The 17,259-nt window shown below is 51.8% G+C and overlaps 6 protein-coding genes across 6 annotated transcripts; 3 read left to right on the top strand and 3 right to left on the bottom strand.

Annotated features, from left to right (window-relative positions):
* Positions 1-786: 786 nt before the first annotated feature.
* On the bottom strand, positions 787-2,284 carry N7443_002524 (glycine decarboxylase subunit T; the record flags this gene model as incomplete). The annotated part of the gene is made up of 2 exons (XM_056882580.1): positions 787-1,837; positions 1,902-2,284. 2 exons carry the CDS (start codon positions 2,282-2,284, stop codon positions 787-789), a joined length of 1,434 nt encoding a protein of 477 aa, XP_056744421.1.
* A 570-nt stretch (positions 2,285-2,854) lies between these two features.
* Positions 2,855-4,562, bottom strand: N7443_002523 (putative neutral amino acid permease; the record flags this gene model as incomplete). The annotated part of the gene is made up of 4 exons (XM_056882579.1): positions 2,855-2,935; positions 2,995-4,045; positions 4,103-4,245; positions 4,302-4,562. The coding sequence occupies 4 exons, from the start codon at positions 4,560-4,562 to the stop codon at positions 2,855-2,857; spliced, it is 1,536 nt and encodes a 511-aa protein (XP_056744420.1).
* Positions 4,563-6,485: 1,923 nt separating this feature from the next.
* N7443_002522 (RNA-binding ribosome biosynthesis protein MAK21) lies at positions 6,486-9,943 on the bottom strand (the record flags this gene model as incomplete). Its single annotated transcript, XM_056882578.1, has 3 exons — positions 6,486-7,968; positions 8,020-9,068; positions 9,173-9,943. The coding sequence occupies 3 exons, from the start codon at positions 9,941-9,943 to the stop codon at positions 6,486-6,488; spliced, it is 3,303 nt and encodes a 1,100-aa protein (XP_056744419.1).
* A 207-nt stretch (positions 9,944-10,150) lies between these two features.
* Positions 10,151-12,240, top strand: N7443_002521 (putative proline--tRNA ligase AIM10; the record flags this gene model as incomplete). The annotated part of the gene is made up of 5 exons (XM_056882577.1): positions 10,151-10,277; positions 10,338-10,367; positions 10,411-10,551; positions 10,605-10,814; positions 10,865-12,240. The coding sequence occupies 5 exons, from the start codon at positions 10,151-10,153 to the stop codon at positions 12,238-12,240; spliced, it is 1,884 nt and encodes a 627-aa protein (XP_056744418.1).
* A 309-nt stretch (positions 12,241-12,549) lies between these two features.
* On the top strand, positions 12,550-13,270 carry N7443_002520 (prefoldin subunit 5; the record flags this gene model as incomplete). Its single annotated transcript, XM_056882576.1, has 4 exons — positions 12,550-12,592; positions 12,670-12,956; positions 13,032-13,149; positions 13,212-13,270. 4 exons carry the CDS (start codon positions 12,550-12,552, stop codon positions 13,268-13,270), a joined length of 507 nt encoding a protein of 168 aa, XP_056744417.1.
* Positions 13,271-14,517: 1,247 nt separating this feature from the next.
* On the top strand, positions 14,518-17,022 carry N7443_002519 (origin recognition complex subunit 1; the record flags this gene model as incomplete). The annotated part of the gene is made up of 3 exons (XM_056882575.1): positions 14,518-15,300; positions 15,363-15,484; positions 15,549-17,022. The coding sequence occupies 3 exons, from the start codon at positions 14,518-14,520 to the stop codon at positions 17,020-17,022; spliced, it is 2,379 nt and encodes a 792-aa protein (XP_056744416.1).
* Between the last annotated feature and the right edge of the window lie 237 nt (positions 17,023-17,259).

Below are 17,259 nucleotides of genomic sequence, written 5' to 3'. Positions count from 1 at the left end.
ACTAATTTTGGCAACGGCATCAGATATCATATTCACGAAGGCTAACTCTGCCCCCGGTTTCCCCTCACTATGTTAAAAATTCAAATTTTTGAGGAAGTTTTATTTCACCTACTCTTCTTTAAGATTATACCAAGATGCCTAAAATGAAGGTCAGCTATCGTTTTTCCGATAAGTTCAAAAGTTGGAGTTTTATGCAGGATGCTCATGTGGCTGAGATCAAGCGTTGGAATATTGAAATGATATTTGAGAGCTTAAAAAACTTTTAAGCGCTTGGAGGATTATGAAGAGAAAGGCGAAGCAAATCGGTATTCCCTATAGAGCAAAGGCCTTGTGTTCCAAGATTCCTTCGGACATGTTTGTAGATTATTATGTCCGAACATGTGCTTCGAGAAACTGTGTAGCTAGAGGATTTGGCCAAAAAAGAACATCATTGCTGTGACATTCAATAGGATGAAGTTCAGTAGGACCAAAAATGAAGACAACAAACCTGTAGGTCCTCTTAGACTATCTTCTTGGCCCGGCTGTATGAATACATGGGTGTAAGGCCCGGATACCAAAAACTCATGCATATGGTCAATACATGCTATGCTGTACGGGGGCACCAGAATTATAAAATTAGCAAATGTGGAATTGCTTTTCGCTCTATCCTTATCTGTTGAAGTAGAAATCCTAAGAAAACATGCCAGGCCGCAAAGAAAAAAAAAAGATTTATGTACAGGGAAACAACGTAGATCACATCACACCATGAGGTCCAAAAATAAATGATATCGACAGTCCACACGGATCCTAAGAAGGACGGTGGAATTTGCTCTCGATCCAGGGCATACCAACAACACTAGCCTTGAGAACCTTCTTGCGCACCTGCACACCGAGCTCAGTGCCCTTCTTGTGCAGACCGTTCTTCACATACGCCATGGCGATGTTCTGGCCGCCGAGGGAAGGGCTAGGAAGACCGGAGGTGACGACACCGACCTGGACGGGCTTGGCCGGGTCGGAGAGGTCGACGACGATGGCGCCTTCGCGGGCAGGCGGGCCCTTCTCAACGGAGAGACCGACGCGACGCTGGGCCAAGGTCTTGGGGCTGGCAAGCTGGGGGAGGATGACGGAGGCGCCGTTGAAGGTAGCGGTAGCAGGATCGCGGCGGTCACGGCCGACGACCCAGCCCAGGGCTGCGTCGGGAGGAGTCTGAGCAGTGGAGATGTCGTGGCCGTAGAGACACATGCCGGCTTCGAGGCGGAGGGAGTCACGGGCCGCGAGACCGGCGAGACGAACTTCGTTGTCGTTCAGGAAGAGGTTGACGACTTGCTCGGGGAGGTTGGGGGCGCCGGAGGTCGGGATGGAGATCTCGAAGCCGTCTTCGCCGGTGTAGCCAGTTCGGGAGATCAGGAGAGGGTGGGGAGTGGCGGTGCCGTCGGGGAGAGTAAGGTAGAGCTCGCGGCAGTTGCCGAAGTAGAGGGTGCTCAGGTCGGTGGAGGCGGTTGAGGAAGCGTTGATGAGAGGCTGCAGGACGGACGCGGCTTTGGGGCCTTGGAGCGCAACCAGGGCGCGGTCTTCAAGGATGTCCCACTTGATGCTGTCGGCACCGTGCTCGGCGCGGTATGCCTCGATCTCGGCTTGCAAGAAGGCCAGGTCTTCGGTGCGGCGGCCGGCGTTGGTCACGAAGTAGAAGCTGTCTTCGCCGCGGCGAGTGATAACGGTGTCGTCAACGATACCGCCAGTGCCGACTTCCAGAAGACAAGACAGAGTAGATGTGTTGGGGGCAAGTTTATCCAGCGAGGAGGGAGAGACCTTCATCAGCAAGTTCATGGCGCCGGGCCCGCTAAGATGGTGCTGCACCCTGTATAGAACTGGATTAGCTTGCTGTGGTCCCAATTGGGCTTCTGTAATTGAATTGAACTTACATGTGGCTCACATCAAACAGACTAGCCTTCTCACGAGTCCACATGTGGCTTTCCACATGGCTCAGGTCGGCATACTGCAAAGGCATAGAGTAGCCGGCAAACGGCACCATCTTGGCGCCGTGCGCCTCGTGCAGGTCATACAGCTGAGTCTTAGCCAGGGGCTCATTGGAGCTCGAAGCATAGCGAACAGCCTGGGTCTTGACCTGGGGAACAGCAGCACGCGCAGTGAGTCTGGTGCTGGGGGTCCGGGGAGCTGCCCGCACAGCGGAAGAGAGCTCCCGCCGCAGCAGTGTGGAGCCGATAGAAGCGCGGGGAGCGTGCAGGGCGGAAGCCCTGGCAGCAACGAGGTCAACACCCTTCCGGAAAGTACGAGCGCTAGCCATGACGATTCAATGAAAATGAAATTGAATTGACAAGAGAAGAAGCGAGAGAAGAGGAAGAAAAATGGCGAGAAGTTGTGTCTACTCCGCCGTCGGAGAAGCACAGCGGAAAAGTCACGTGTTGATAGGGCGACCTCGGCGGGGAAAGTGCATTCCCCATTGCCACAGCTTACTCTACGAGGAAAAGATGCAAGAAGAAAGTGTGTGGCTGTGATGACAGCGTGCGAAAGCATCAGAGTGCCCCGCCGATCATCCGAATCCAATTTGACGCCGCGGATTATGTGCACGGCATGCTGGGCGGCGCGGAAAAGAGCAATGTCCCCAACATCCCCCGTCCCCACAAAATTATACAAAACATGAACACGGTGATATCCCATGATAAAGATCCAACTAAGAAATTCACTAGAGGATCATGCGATCCAAGAATAGTAGTAACTGGCCGCCTGTCTCGGTCATCAAATCATGAAACCCTCCACAACCGGTATTAACCGGCGGTCGAAATGACCAAATACAATGTGAAAGGAGATGCAAAAAAAAGAAGAAAAAAATAGCCAAGGTCCTGCCCCGCAGGATTTATAGGGCATTGCTGGCACATGTGAAGACGCCGCCGACGGTACCCGCGTGGTACATTTCAATGACGGACATGATGGAGGCCTATGAAATGGAATGTTAGCGGAAGAACAAGATAATAGAATGGAGAAAGGAATACTCACGTAGGTACCAGGACCCAAGAAGAAAAGACCTATGAAGATCAAGCTAACGTTGAAAATGAAACCCAACCAGCCACGAATGCCCCGTTTCATGAAGAAGTAAGGCCCGTGATCCGCCGAGCGCATGCGAATATATGCAACACCCCAGAAAATGAAACCGAAGAAAGAATCAAACAGGGAGCTCATAATCGACAACAGACTCGAGAAGAAGGGAATGACCTCAGCAATAACCCAGGCACAAATCCACAGACAGGCCAAAATTCCAGCCCAGGCGGCCCAGCCGACGACGGTGTTGTTGCCCTTGTGGCGAGTTCCCTCGAACAGGCGGAAGAAGATGAAGCGGGCCGAAACGGAGGCATAGAGGACACCGAGGAAGATAATGGTTGGGATCATGAATGAAAAGGAGATCTTCTTGAAGAGCTCGTCGGACATGTTGGCAAATGCGGGCGAGGAACTCATGTACTCGTTGCCTGTGTAGACATAGATGATAGAGCCAACCAGACCGAAGACGATGATTTCGGCGATGGTTACGACAGTCACGGACTTCCAGAAGTCGCGGGGCTCTTTCATCTCGGCGATGAAACTGGGTAGGGTGATCTGGCCGATGAACGTATAGCTGATGTTCAAGAAAGCATTCAGTCCCGAGACGAAGGTTGTACCGGGAAGGGGGATTGCGCGGAAAGTCGGCTCTCCTTTGCCAGGGTATCCGGCTGGGTGGTCCTCAATTGCGATGAAGATAGTCGCCATAATGACGGAGATGAAGGTGAACAAGGCGGAGAAAGTGGCAATCTTAGCCAGGGTGCTGAATGTGCGCGGGAGCGAGCAAATGAAGGAAGTAATGGCAACAATAAGTGAAAACACGACTGTGCAGACTGCACCATTGGACATGGTGTTGAGATACTCGGAGCCAACCACGCAGTGTAGGCCCTGGATGAAGGTGTTGTTCAACAGGAACATGACGGCTGTTGCCCACCAGGCGATCTTGGAGTCCCAGAACAGATATTGACCAATATCGCACACATCGCGAACCTCGGGGTGTCGCAGACAGAACCGCCTATCAACAAATTAGATCGATCGTCATCAAGTCGCCGGAAAAAAAAAAAAAACATACCAAATGGTCAAAGAAGTGTACAGCACCACAGCGGCGACGAAACAGGTCAAAATCAGACCAGGAACGAGACCCAGCACGGAATACGACCAGGGGAATGACATGATAGCCAGACAAATGTATTCAGAGAAAAGCAGAGCCGCAGTCTAATGCACGATTAGTTTCAGTCCGTTGCACATCTACCGAGGCCCAAAAAACCTACCTTTTGCCAACTGCAAGTACGATACTTGATAGTATTTTCCGACTCCAATTCAATCTGACGACCAATACTCTCAGTTGTACTGGATGAGTCGACTGTGGTAACATGGTGCTGCGATGAGCGGCGACCCTGGCCCTCAACATCATAGTCTTTGAGCTTGGGTTCCTCCAACTTGTCACTCTGATCACTCATAGAGCTCACGTCGGCGGTGCGATCGTGGTCCCAGGCGCCAGCAGCAAGTGCTGCGTCGTTAGGCCTAGCCATTTTAATCTTAAGGAGCGGGCGAACCGTGCTTGACGGTACTCGGTGGAGTCGAGAGAGGCGTTGACCTTCGAATACATAAAACTGCAGTTCTGAGGCGATATGTCCATACAACCGGGGCTGCTGGGAATTAGACGATCAAAATCGAGATCGTCAATTTATTTTGTCGCAGAGGTCTGTTCTTTTCTTTTCCCTTTTTTTTTTTTTTTTTTTTTTTTTCGCTGGGGGCGCTTGCTTGGGAGATTGGTACAGGCCGAAGCGGGCGATTTGGGCACGGGATCTACAGTGAAGATCCAGGGCAGCGCCCAGTAGAGTTGTCGCAGAGGAAGTGCGAGAGAGAGAGGGATGAGAGAGAAAGGGAAAAAAAGAAGAGACAGAGAAATCGGATCGAAAAAGGAAAAAGAGGGCCAAGGGACTACGGTATCCTAAGTATCTAATTTGGTATACAGGATACCAGGTGAGTCGGGGGTCCACTATGATCGCAGCGTTGACGATCGAAAGCGCTGTAATTATGGTTCCACGCAGGTTCTGGAGACGGTACTCCACCCTCGACCTGGGTTGCGAAAATGGAAAAAACCTGTCGATCGCATCATTCGCTCTCTGCAGTGGCATGACGTGAAGGTCGCCGCAAAGGTTCAGCCACGACGTTTCCAGGTGCGGGAGAGGCGCTTAAGCCCGCCCTGGGGCGTCTTTTGCCCTGATCCTTGGAATCCCATTGCCATCGGTGTTCGGGATTAAGCAAGCGTCTGTGCCCTGGCTCTCTCCAGAGATAAGACTCGGTCACTCCGGAAGTTTAGATACGAGCATCACCCTCCATGTCAAAAGCGCTGATAGCTGAGATTACTGGGATGCTGCATCTCCATGAAGCTACGACCTGCCGGAAAAGGACCCGCTATGCCCCGCAAGCGGTAGGTGGCTAATCAATGGGCGAGGAGGAGCAGAGCCTATGCCTAAGCCACCCCCGAAAACATGGATACCTGCACACTGTGACTTTTTCGCATGCGCTGATTTGACCGCGGCCGTTCTCTAACCGAATGCGGTGGGCAGAACGGGGCCCGGGGGTGAACTTTGGAGGGTCGTAATGGCTTGATCCTTGATCCTAGGCTCAGGCTCAGGGGGAACGGTGGATGGATCTCTCGGCTTGCGTCAGCGGTGACTAGCGTACGAAGGAACACAAAAATGTCATTATTTTTTATCTGCGAGATTAGTCGACTTCATAAAAGAGTATACGACTGAAAACTCGAATGTCGCATCGCGAATCTTGGTAATGCGAATACCCTGCCTTGGCCACGTGTTGCTGACTCAGCAACTGCTTTCAGCCAGTGTGCCGTGTTGGGCGTATGGAAAAGGGATCCTGATGGTACTTCGATGGTATTTTGTGTATTCCACGTTTTCAATGGCCATTGGAATTCTAGATTCAAGTCTAGAGTCATTGACTCAAGTCAACAAACAAAAAAGACAGTCATGGCAATGCTACGTAACGTGTGTTGACCTCGGGCCCCCGACTTTTCGCTGGCCCGCTGCCGAGCCTCCCGCTCTTGCGTGCTCCTCCTCCACGATGGTCTCATGCGGGAACCACATACTCTCTCAATTCCTCCTGCCCTGCTCCGTAGTTGATGGTCCAAAGCGCCTCCAGATACTTTATTCTTTCGTAAAGAAAAAAGATATTGCGTGATGGCCTATTTGTTCTAGAAATTGATCATTGACTCGGTTCTCAGTTCTTGCGGGATGGCCGTTGGCCTTTAAGACAGTGATCGGCAAGACCCGGGTTGAAATTGCGGTTTTGAGTAACGTGATATGGGATTGGCTCTGGATGCTTTTGATATGTGACAATAATACACGGGTGATACTTTCGTTCGAACTCCTGCAACGAGACCAGTATATATCCAAACAAGGGAAAAAAAAAGAAACAAATGTAAACTCCATCTACATGCCATCGTCCTCGTCGCCCAACAATGCCGCGTAATCGTCCGCGGAGGCGAATGTCGGCAGGTGCTTGAGCTTGCGGCGTTTTTCGCGTTTCGACGTCGACGGCTCCGTCTCGGCCGGCAACTCCACGCCACCCAGCTCCATATCGGACGGCAAGTCCTCGTCGCTGTCCAGGAAGGCCTCGTCGTCTGATACGTCCATGTCGAAGGCGTCCGAGTCGTCCTCGGGCTCCTCCTTCTTGGCGGCCTTCTTCGTGACGGCCTTCTTCGGGGCAGGAGCAGCTTCCTCATCGTCGAATCCGCCAAACTCGGCCTCTTCCATCTCTTCGTCCGAGGGCACATCGGACTCGTCATTGAAGATGACATCTTCGTCGCCACTGGCTTCGCCTTCAGCCTCATCATCATCGTAGGCGGATTCCAGATCATCCATATCCAGATCATCGTCGCTATCGTCGGCTTCCTCCTCAAGATCTGGCTTCGAATCAACCAGGGCCTTCCAGATCTCATCCTCGTCCCCGCTGAGACCATCGATATCATCAATATCCTCCTCGTCGCGGTCAACGGGGTCAACGGCGCCCTTGCCCTTCTTGGCCTTGACCTTGCCCTCGTTAACACGATTGAAGTACTGGTGGAAGAAGACATCCTCCGCGGCCACGTCCTTGGCCTTCTTCTTCCAGAAGTTCTCCGAGTTGAGGGGCACGGCCTGTCCAGCTGACTTGACGGCCTCCACCAGTCGGTCGGCAACATCGCCACCAGCCAGAGGCTGCATGATCGAGGCACCGCGGGAAGTAGCGCTGGCCTTGGGGGTACGGTAAACGAAGCGGTCCAGGAAGTGGGTAAGAGTGTGAATAGTCATGTCGGGCTTGCCGCTCATAGGCTGGTGCTCCAGCAGGTTCGCGGCATTTACGGAGACTGAGGGATGGAAGTGAGCAGTGTAAGGAAGCAATTCCCAGAGACAAGTCTTGTCGGCATTGCTGTGCTCCGGATCGCGCTTGCGCGGGTCATATCCACTGGCTTGCTTCTTGATCACGACAGGTGTTGGCTGCGGCTGCTCGTCATCTTCGTCGGGGACATCCTGGAAGTTTTCCTCGCCATCGCTCTCGTTGTCCTCGGGTTGATCTAGAAGAGACGAGAGACCGGGGAAGGACTTTTCAAGCTCGCGGATGAGGTAAAAGACACCGCAGACAAAGGCGGGCTGGTGCATTCCAAGGACCTGCACAATACGCTTGACGAATGCCTTCACTCGGCGGATGGTCAGGTCATTCTTGAGAGCCTTGAACAGGAGGTTCAGGTAAAGCGACTGCTTTGAGGATGTAGCAACGCGTGGGTCCAGAAGGGACTCGTACAGCGTGCGGTAAAAGCGGTCACTGGAGATCTGGTGAGAGGCAGTGATCTGCTGGATCAGCATCAGCGCCTGAATACTGGTGTTGAAATTAGACGAGTGTGTAATGTGGAAGAGCGTGTCGATGTGCTTGGTGAGGCTATAGATCACGTTAGTATGTTACGTAGTTAATATAGTTAGAAGAACGTACCGATCGGAGTCGGAGTCAGTGAAAGGATGAGCGCGGTTGACACCAGTCAAGACACCGGAAGTCAACTTCTCGCGCATCTCATCGGTCTGAGCCTCGCCCTTCACCTCATCGTTGCCCTTGCCCTTGGGGCCTTTTCCGTGCTTGTTTTGAGTCACCTGCTTGGTAGGCTTCAAGAAAGTAACGAAAAGGGAGAAGTAGATGTCCAGCAATTGATCAGCAACCTTGGGTTCCTTGGTGCTAAGAACAGTTTGGTTTAGGGTAATGATGGCGTAGTACTTAGCGTGCTGGCTCTGGCCAGGACGGAACAGCAGCTCCTCGACACCCTTGATGATGAGGGGCTTCATAAGCGGATGCTGCTGCTCAAGCTGCAACAGCAGGTAAGAGGCACGGGAAGCAATTTTCTTGCCGGGATCTCCAAGTTTGTTCACAAGGAGACGCAGCAGGTTGGCTTCTTGCTCGGGCTTCTCCTTCAAAAGCTCGTACACGTAACTGACGGCACGGGAACGCGAGAATTCAATCTCGTCGTTACACCAAATCTCAAGAATCTTAAGCATCTCGAAGAACTGCTCCTTCAAGTAGTCCTCGAAAGCCCAGACAATCAAGTGGCTCTTTTGCAAGCCTCCGGGAAGCGGGTCCCGCTCAGTCCATCGGCCAGGAGCACCTTGGAACGCGGCAACGAGACCGGGCTGGTTGGCAAACGACCTTAATCGTCGATCGCTGGGCAACAAAGTACCCTGAGCGAACATATCCTTCAGAGAGCGCAAAACTTCAACAGCCTGCGCACGGCTACGTTTCTTTCCGAGGCCAATGAGATTCTGCAAAGAGAGCGTACTGTGCAGCGGCGATTCTTGAACAGCAAGGGTCAAAGCAGAGATCTTATCGCTCAGGGTACCGGAGGCCATGATTGTTGTGTAGAACTTGTGGGACGAAGAGGCAGATGCCTGCTGGGCTTCCGCGTACAGATCGGTCTCCTCTTGGAGGAAAGTATTGGCGACCTCATGGATGCGCTCGACCAGGTGACGAGGCAGGGCGTTCATTTGCGTTGCGCTCTTCAGCGGGGGAAGCGGGATGTTATACCAGTCGGATCGAGGAAGGCAAGTCTGCGATTGGAGTAAGCAAAGAGCAGTCAATATAGTATATGATCAGTACTCACAAGTTTCGCAAATTCCTTGGGCACGATAACTTCGGCTTCCTTCGCTTTAATCGGTTTGGCCGGAGGTGCTTCCTCAATGTCGGACTCTTCAGGTTCGCTGGCATCTTCACTATCCGCCTCACTGCTGTCATCTGCCTCCGCGATATCCTCCTCATCCTCTTCGCCTTCTTCTTCTCTCTCAGCCGCAGCCTCGGCCTCTGCTTCGGCCTGCTCAGCCTCAGCCTCCTCATCGTCTAGGTCTTCAGGGACGACATGGCCGGAAGCCTCCAGCATTTTTGCAAGTTCCTTGCGCAAATCCTCGTCGCCTCCTTTCTCGCCCTCGACCTCGGACTCAGAGTCGACACCATCGAGAAGATCCAAATCCTCTTCAGTGCCGCCCAGAGCCAAGATCTCCTCGCGCAGTTTGTCGTCTTTGCTGCTCTTCTTGGGACCGTCAGGCTTGCCCTGCTTTTTCTTATCTCCCTTCTGCTCACGGGCGATCACATCTCCATTGCGATCACGCTTCTTGCCCTGTGCAGATCCCTGATTCTTGCCAGACTTGGGGGCATCCTTCTTAGGCGTCTCGATGGAAGGCTGAGGCTTGTTGTCCTTCTTCTTTCCCTTGCCAGAGCTCTGTTTGTTCAATCGCTGTTCGATTTTCTCTCGTAGGCCAGCGAAGGCGCCATCTTTGAACTGGGGGATCTCGGCGGGTTGGGATTCCGTAGCGGAGGCACCTGACTTTTGCAGGTCCTCTTTGGCGCCAGAAGAGCGCTTATCTTTCCCTTTGGCCATTGTTGGCGTAGTTGGGAAGCAGATATGTTTTTTGAGCGGAGAGAAAATTGGACGGAGAAATCTTTTGCGGCGGGCCAGTTATCGGACGCTCGGACCAACCCGATAAGAAACACCCAAGGGCGACCGCGACGATTCCTCGAGAATCACTTGCGACGTCTATCAGTCTCAATTCTTTGTTTTTTTTTTTCCTGAGGGGATTTCTCCTCGATGATTACCGGGATGCGTCCAGTGCCCGGTCGCACTTCGGGGAGGCGGCTTGTGTTTTGGCTGAAAATTCAGCGTTGCGGGCTTCATGTACGCAACCCCGGAAAACTTAACATGAGCTCCATTGCAGGTGCTGATTGATCGCAGTATGATGGACGGAATCGAGTTTCAAATTTTTGGATTCCTACAGCTGGTAAAGCTAAGAGGATGGGGGGTAATGGTACGTCAGGTGTGATTGAGAGATCGAGACATCGCTAATTCAGTATCAGAGGATGCCAACGACCTTCTGATTCGAGGCGGATTCCTTCGGCAGGCCTACTCCGGTGTCTTCCATCTTCTTCCTCTCGGACTTCGAGTGCAGGACAAGCTAGAGGGTCTTATTGACAGACATATGCGTGGATTGGGTAAGAAAGACTGTACAAAAATACTCCAGTGATATGATCTAATGATCGTCCAGGAGCATCCAAGGTCTCTTTATCCTCAATTTCATCACAGGAGCTGTGGGAGCAGTCTGGCCGACTCACCGAAGGCTCCGAGGTTTTTAGATTTCACGATCGAAAAGACACTCGTTTCCTTCTCGCTCCTACCCACGAAGAAGAAATTACTAGTCTCGTTGGGAGTTTGACCACATCGTACAAGAGTCTTCCTTTACGGGTGTATCAAATTAGTAAGACGGACTACACATACTTTTTTGTTCATGTTACTGATCGTCCACAGCAAGAAAGTATCGCGATGAGCCCCGACCGCGACAAGGTCTACTTCGTGGCCGTGAATTTGTCATGAAGGATCTCTATACATTTGACTACAACGTCGAGGAAGCCCTCAAAACTTATAAGTCTGTGAAACACGCCTACACTCAGCTGTTTGACGAGCTCAAGATCCCCTATCTTGTTGCTGCCGCAGATTCTGGAAACATGGGCGGCAGTCTCAGCCATGAGTTCCATTTCGTCAGCACCAAGGGTGAAGACCGCGTGGTGAACTGCTCAGGATGTGATAATGTGTATAATGAGGAACTTGCAGATGGCCAGATGCACAACTTCAACGAGTCTGCGAGCCAAAGCGCTGCCCCAGGCTTCCAAACAGAAGACGCGCCGGCGGAAGGCGGCACAACTATATCGAATGGCATGTGGATGGCCATTTCGCACGATGGTAGTACTCTTCTCCGGGGCTGGTACCCCAAGTACTCTATGCAGAATGACACAATAGAACCTGTCGAAAGACAGGTCAATTCGCACGCTGTTAAGGCAATTGCCACAGCGGCTGGAGTTGATCTCGATTTGAGTGTTGAGAACCCGTTAGCAAAGTGGACTGCACTTGTTCAATCGGGTGCTTCTACGCAAAAGCCGCGTGTTTTGGATCTCTATGACTCCCAAGTGCGAGTCTACCAGCGTCCCCCGTTGAGCGATTTGCTTCAGCAAGCCGGCTACACTGCTGAAGATATCCAGTACTCGATGCTGGACCGATTCCCTGGGACCGAGAACAAGCTGAGCCTTGTGCGCGTCCACGACGGAGACCGATGCTCACAATGCGCGGACGGACATTTGACAAGTAATCCCGCTGTCGAGTTGGGCCATACCTTCCACTTGGGCACTCGGTACAGTGAAGTACTCAATGCCTCTGTGTCCGTCAGCCCTGCAGCGCTACAAGGGTCTTCTACCACAGAGGTGCAATCTACCAAGGAACAGATTGTGCCGATGCAAATGGGTTGCCACGGAATTGGCGTCTCTCGCTTGGTCTCGGCTGTAGCCAATCGTTTGTCGGACTCCAAGGGTTTGAATTGGCCTCGCGCAATTGCTCCTTATGAGGTGCTTGTCGTTGCTGGCAAGGGAATGGATTCTGTTGCAGAGCAGGTCTACGATAATCTCACATCTAACTCAAAGCCTGTGGACACCCTTTTGGATGACCGTGACAAAGGAATGGGATGGAAATTAGGTGATGCAGACCTCATTGGGTACCCGGTCATTGTGGTTGTTGGAAATGGCTGGAAGAACAAGCAGACACTAGAAGTTCAGTGCCGACGTCTGGATGTGTGTCAGGACGTGTCTCTGGAACAGTTACCCTCATTTGTCGAGGGTCTTCTCTCACAGCTGTGAGCGTGTTGCTGTATAACTGTACCATAATTAGCATAGTTGAGTCATGTACATTATTATCCCATCTCTTGACTGTTTTTCATAGTCTGTTTCCTGTGCCGTGGAGGGTATCCAAAAGTGCGTGTGTATAGGCCTGTTACACCACCAGTCGGCGGGACATTACACTATCCACACAACTGCCACGCCCTTTCACCCGACACTTTTCCAAGCTCAACCCACCCCACCTACGCCATATCGCGAGTTCCTGCAGACTCGACATCAATCTACCTTTCGACTCTCCACCCGAGTGTCCTCTGCCCACACTCTACCACAATGGCCGACTCGTCAAGCTCCGGCGGAGCTCCCCCGGGCACAGGTACGTCCCTCACCCCGCCAACAATCCCGCAATGCCCCCAAACCACGAGCGCAATTCCAACTAACATGGAATTCTAGTCAACCTGGCCACGCTCTCCGTCCCCCAACTCCGCGCTCTGCAAACTCGTCTGACCTCAGAGTTGGAGCACCTCACCAACTCACACGCCAAGCTGCGCGCTGCGCAGTCCAGATTCCGCGACTGTGTGCGCTCGATCAACGACGGCGTCACTGGGTCCAAGGCGAAGGGCACCGAGGGCCGCGATGAGATTCTGGTTCCTCTGACCAGCTCGCTATATGTTAAGGGCCGGTTGACGGATCGGGAGAAGGTCCTTGTTGATGTCGGGACAGGGTTCTATGTTGAGAAGGTATGTTGATGGTTTGCATTGAAGTGAATACGAGATGGAATTGAATGGAAATATGCTGATATTTATACTGCGCAGACCCACGACAAGGCGGTCGCTTTCTACGATGACAAGGTTAAAGGCTTGGATACCAACCTGCAGGATCTGGAGAAGGTTGTTTCGAGTAAGAGCCAGCAATTGCGGGTTGTGGAAGAAGGTTAGTTTATTTTTTTTTCCCCGAATAATTGCTGTATGGGCATTTTACTGACTGATTTGTAGTTCTTAGACAGAAGATGCTTGCTGGCGAAGGTGCGCCGGCTCAGGCTGCTACGGCATGATGAATATCGATACACCATTTACGTTGACACGGCTTCGACGAGCCAGAAAAAATATTCTCTCATTTGTGAATTCTCCAGCATCTCCGGCAGACAATTTCCATGGAACAGATGTAGGCTCCAATCCCACGTAGGGAAAAAATCGTTGCTCTTTAGAACAGTGTGCCATGATCGACATTAAAGAGACCCTCCATCTTCTTCTCGACAGGGACATCTCGTGTCTCCTTAGATGGCGTCGGCGGAGTCGAAATCTTTTCAACTATCTCAATGAACGTTTAAAATTCATTATCTAGCTCAGGTATATCCGCGGACCAACTGGGACGGAAGATGGTCATGAAGGCTTCGCCTTCGCATACGGTCTGGAAGGGAACCATCTCGCCACTTGGCCTCTATGGAAAGTCGCCAGACCGGGCAAATGTATTTGCATTCTATTAGGGTCTGCCATTGGCATTGTATGAAGTAGGTGATCTTCTGGTAGCACCCGGAGCTTTTGGTGGTACTGGCGATGTTGGGGGTGAAGTATAGTCGTCACTCAGGCCAACCAAAATTCCAACCTATTATCCGATCCTTGCACGTGGCTTGCAATGCTGTATTATGCCAGTAAGTACCAGGTTATCATTCAACCAACCTGGTAGGATACAAGACTCACCAGCCCGGTTATGGCCGATTCAATCTGATTGAATCTCTGTGAAAGCACTGTTAGCAGATGGCTTGCTTATGCTCCAAAATTTGGATAAACTAAGTCCCGGGCACCTGGATAAAATTCTCTCGTGACGAGTAGAAAAAATAATAATAGGACTTGTGCGGGGGTAAGAAGATAGAATAGAAATACAAAGACGCAACGGAAAGTTAAAAGGGGAAGTCAAGAGGCCATCCAGAATGACTGCAAAGAGAACGAGATCTCGAGGACTAGGAAAAGAGAGCGAATCCTCGTTCAATAGCCACGTGAGCCGGAAGCCGCCAGATATCCTAAGTTAACACCATCTTAAAGGGCTGTTCCTTACAATGTATGAGCAGAAACCGTAGTAAATAGATCAGTCTGCCCGTTTAATTGTTCAAACTAACTATTTGTGAGGCCATAGAAATATGAGGCGCTGATTGGCCAATCTGGCGCTAAACCCAAAAAGGAGTAAAGTGGACAACGCGTGAACTTTGAACTTCGGCGAGACGCGATTAGCTCTTCCGACTTTGACGTTCGTCCTATTCAAGCTCCCAGTAGCTCCAATAGCTATCAAAAAGCTAAGAGCATCATGGTCGACTCTGAATCCGATTCCAGTCCCCAGCATACCCGCAATGTTCGAAAGCGTGCCCACCAATGGGTCACCAAGGGGGCCTTAAACCGCGAAGACTCCGACGACGAGCTGGGCGATGAAGACCTCCCTTGGGACTGGATTTATGCGCCGGAGCCTGAAGTCGCAGATGAAACCGAAGCCAGCGGCGCTAGCCCTACCAAGGCAAGCCGCCGCCGTTCTTCCCGACCTGCCAGGAAACGACCGACGATTGTGGGCGCTCGCATGGGCACATTCGAGTGCCATCTCGGACAGGTGGTCCTTTTAAAATCACCAGAGCCCGGCAAAGACTGGGTTGGAATTATCACGGAGTTCGTGGAGGAGGAGGACGAAGACGAGGATGACAAAATGATCAAGTCCGCCAACATTATGTGGTTCGCTTCCCCTGATGAGTTTTTGTCGACAAGGAACAAGCGGAGGACAGATGCCTTGCCGAACGAGCAATATCTGACCGCGGATTTCAATACCAATCCTCTCACGTCCATCAATGGCAAGGCTGTCGTGATGTCCAAGGATGCTTTCTACGCCAAATATCCGAACGGCACCCCTCCCAAGGACAAAACCGAATTGGCCGAGTACAACAAATGCATTGTTGTTCGTCGAGGTGTGAGTCAGGCACAGGGTAGATATACGGATGAATTTGTCTGGGAGAAGGTTTATCAGGAAGAGAACATCTTCGATCTTATCAACTTGATCAAGGACGGACTCAAAGCTGCCAAGAAGCGCAAGGTCGCGGATGACGAGGTAAGTGACGTCTTTGGCCCGCAAATTGCAATGGAAGTATATTAATCAATCTCATCTGATAGTATGTCGAGACCAAGGAGGAGAATGAAGCTCCGGCCACACCCAGGAAAAGGCAACGATTGGCCGGGAATGCAACACCCAAGTCGCAGCGCAAGAAGCCGTTGACGACGCCCACCCACAAAAGGTATGGTGACATAGCGTCTTCTTGGTCTTACCTTGATTGGCGCAGGCGCTAACAATTATCATAGGATCGTGGTGAAGAAGCCTCTTGAATTCACTCCTCTTGGCACCCGTGTTCTCTCGCCAAACCATTTTGCTTCACCATATCGTCAAGCACGTAACTTGCTGCATGTGTCAACGGTGCCAGACTCTCTTCCTTGTCGGAAGTCTGAGTTCAATCAAGTCTACAACCATCTTAGTGCGGCTATCATGGAAGGCACAGGAGCCTGTATCTATATCTCAGGTACACCAGGCACCGGCAAAACCGCAACCGTGCGTGAAGTGGTGGCCCAGCTCAATGGCGCTGTGATGGCAGAGGAAATGGACGACTTCATCTTTGTTGAAATTAACGGGATGAAAGTCACCGATCCCCACCAATCCTACTCTTTGCTTTGGGAAGCCTTGAAAGGAGACCGCGTCTCTCCTTCTCACGCTCTAGACCTCCTGGAGGCAGAGTTCTCTAACCCTTCGCCTCGTCGGGTCTCATGTGTCGTGCTCATGGACGAGTTGGACCAGCTGGTTACCAAGAACCAGTCTGTCATGTATAACTTCTTCAATTGGCCCGCCCTTCGACATTCCCGCCTTGTCGTTCTAGCCGTTGCCAATACCATGGATCTTCCTGAACGAACACTGAGCAACAAGATTTCCAGTCGTCTCGGGCTAACTCGTATCACATTCCCTGGATACCGCCATAATGACCTGATGGAGATCATCAGCACCCGTCTGGCAAACGTACCAGGCAATATCGTCGATCCAGATGCCATCCAATTCGCAAGTCGCAAAGTCGCTGCCGTCAGCGGCGATGCCCGTCGTGCACTTGACATTTGTCGTCGCGCTGTTGAGATCGCGGAGCAAGACGCCGAAGAAGCCGCTGCCAGCAACACCCTAGCTGCAATTGACGAAGACGAGGAGCCTCCTACGCCTAGCAAAACTCCCGCACGGCGCAACAAAGTACTCACCGACAAGGGGCCTGGAGACTCTCCTGCCCAAAAACCTCTGGCAGGCAAAGGACAACCAGGACGTGTCACCATCGCTACTATCAAGCAAGCAATCCAGGAGGCTACTTCTACTCCCCTACAGCAATCTCTGCGCTGCCTTCCCCTTTCAGGCAAACTCTTCTTAGCTGCCCTTCTGGCCCGCGTCCACCGTACAGGCATCACCGAGTCAACATTTGGAGATGTCCTCGACGAAGCACGCCGAATCGCCGACGCAGCCGTTGCTGTTGCCGGATCTGCCGGTGCTGGCGTAAAGGACTTCCTCCTTGGAGGAGGCGCAAGCGCAAGAGTGCGAGCATTGGGCTTTGCGGCCATGGAGTTAATGAACTCCGGTGTCCTAGCTTTGGAGCAGGGTTCCGGCTCAAAAATCGTGATGGGTGGCTCTACGATTCCTGCTCGGGGTGATCGTAGCAGTAAAGTTCGATTGAGGGTTGCTGCCGAGGACGTAAGGTCTGCATTCCGGGAGGATGTCGAGGCTAAGGGCTTTGGTCTTGGTACTGAACAGTGAGCGATTGCTGACTGGTTGTGCATTTCTGGAGTTCCTACATTTTGTATTTTTATCTGCATCTGTCTGCAGTCTATTGCATGTGATACCCTTTTGGTGGTCGATTCTCTATTTTATTGTAGACTTGTTCCTTCAGAGCAACCACTAGTTACATACGATAGTACGTGTAGAATCCTATGGGACATCCTGTAGTTGTACAATATAATTCTTTTCTTGTTATAGCCCCTTTTATTCAGGAAA

This window comes from Penicillium atrosanguineum (genome assembly GCF_028827265.1).
Source record: "Penicillium atrosanguineum strain IBT 20685 chromosome Unknown utg000002l_segment0_segment0, whole genome shotgun sequence".
Taxonomy (NCBI): domain Eukaryota; kingdom Fungi; phylum Ascomycota; class Eurotiomycetes; order Eurotiales; family Aspergillaceae; genus Penicillium; species Penicillium atrosanguineum.
The sequence above is the reverse complement of the archived record's forward strand: the minus strand, read 5'-3'. Positions and strand labels throughout refer to the sequence as shown.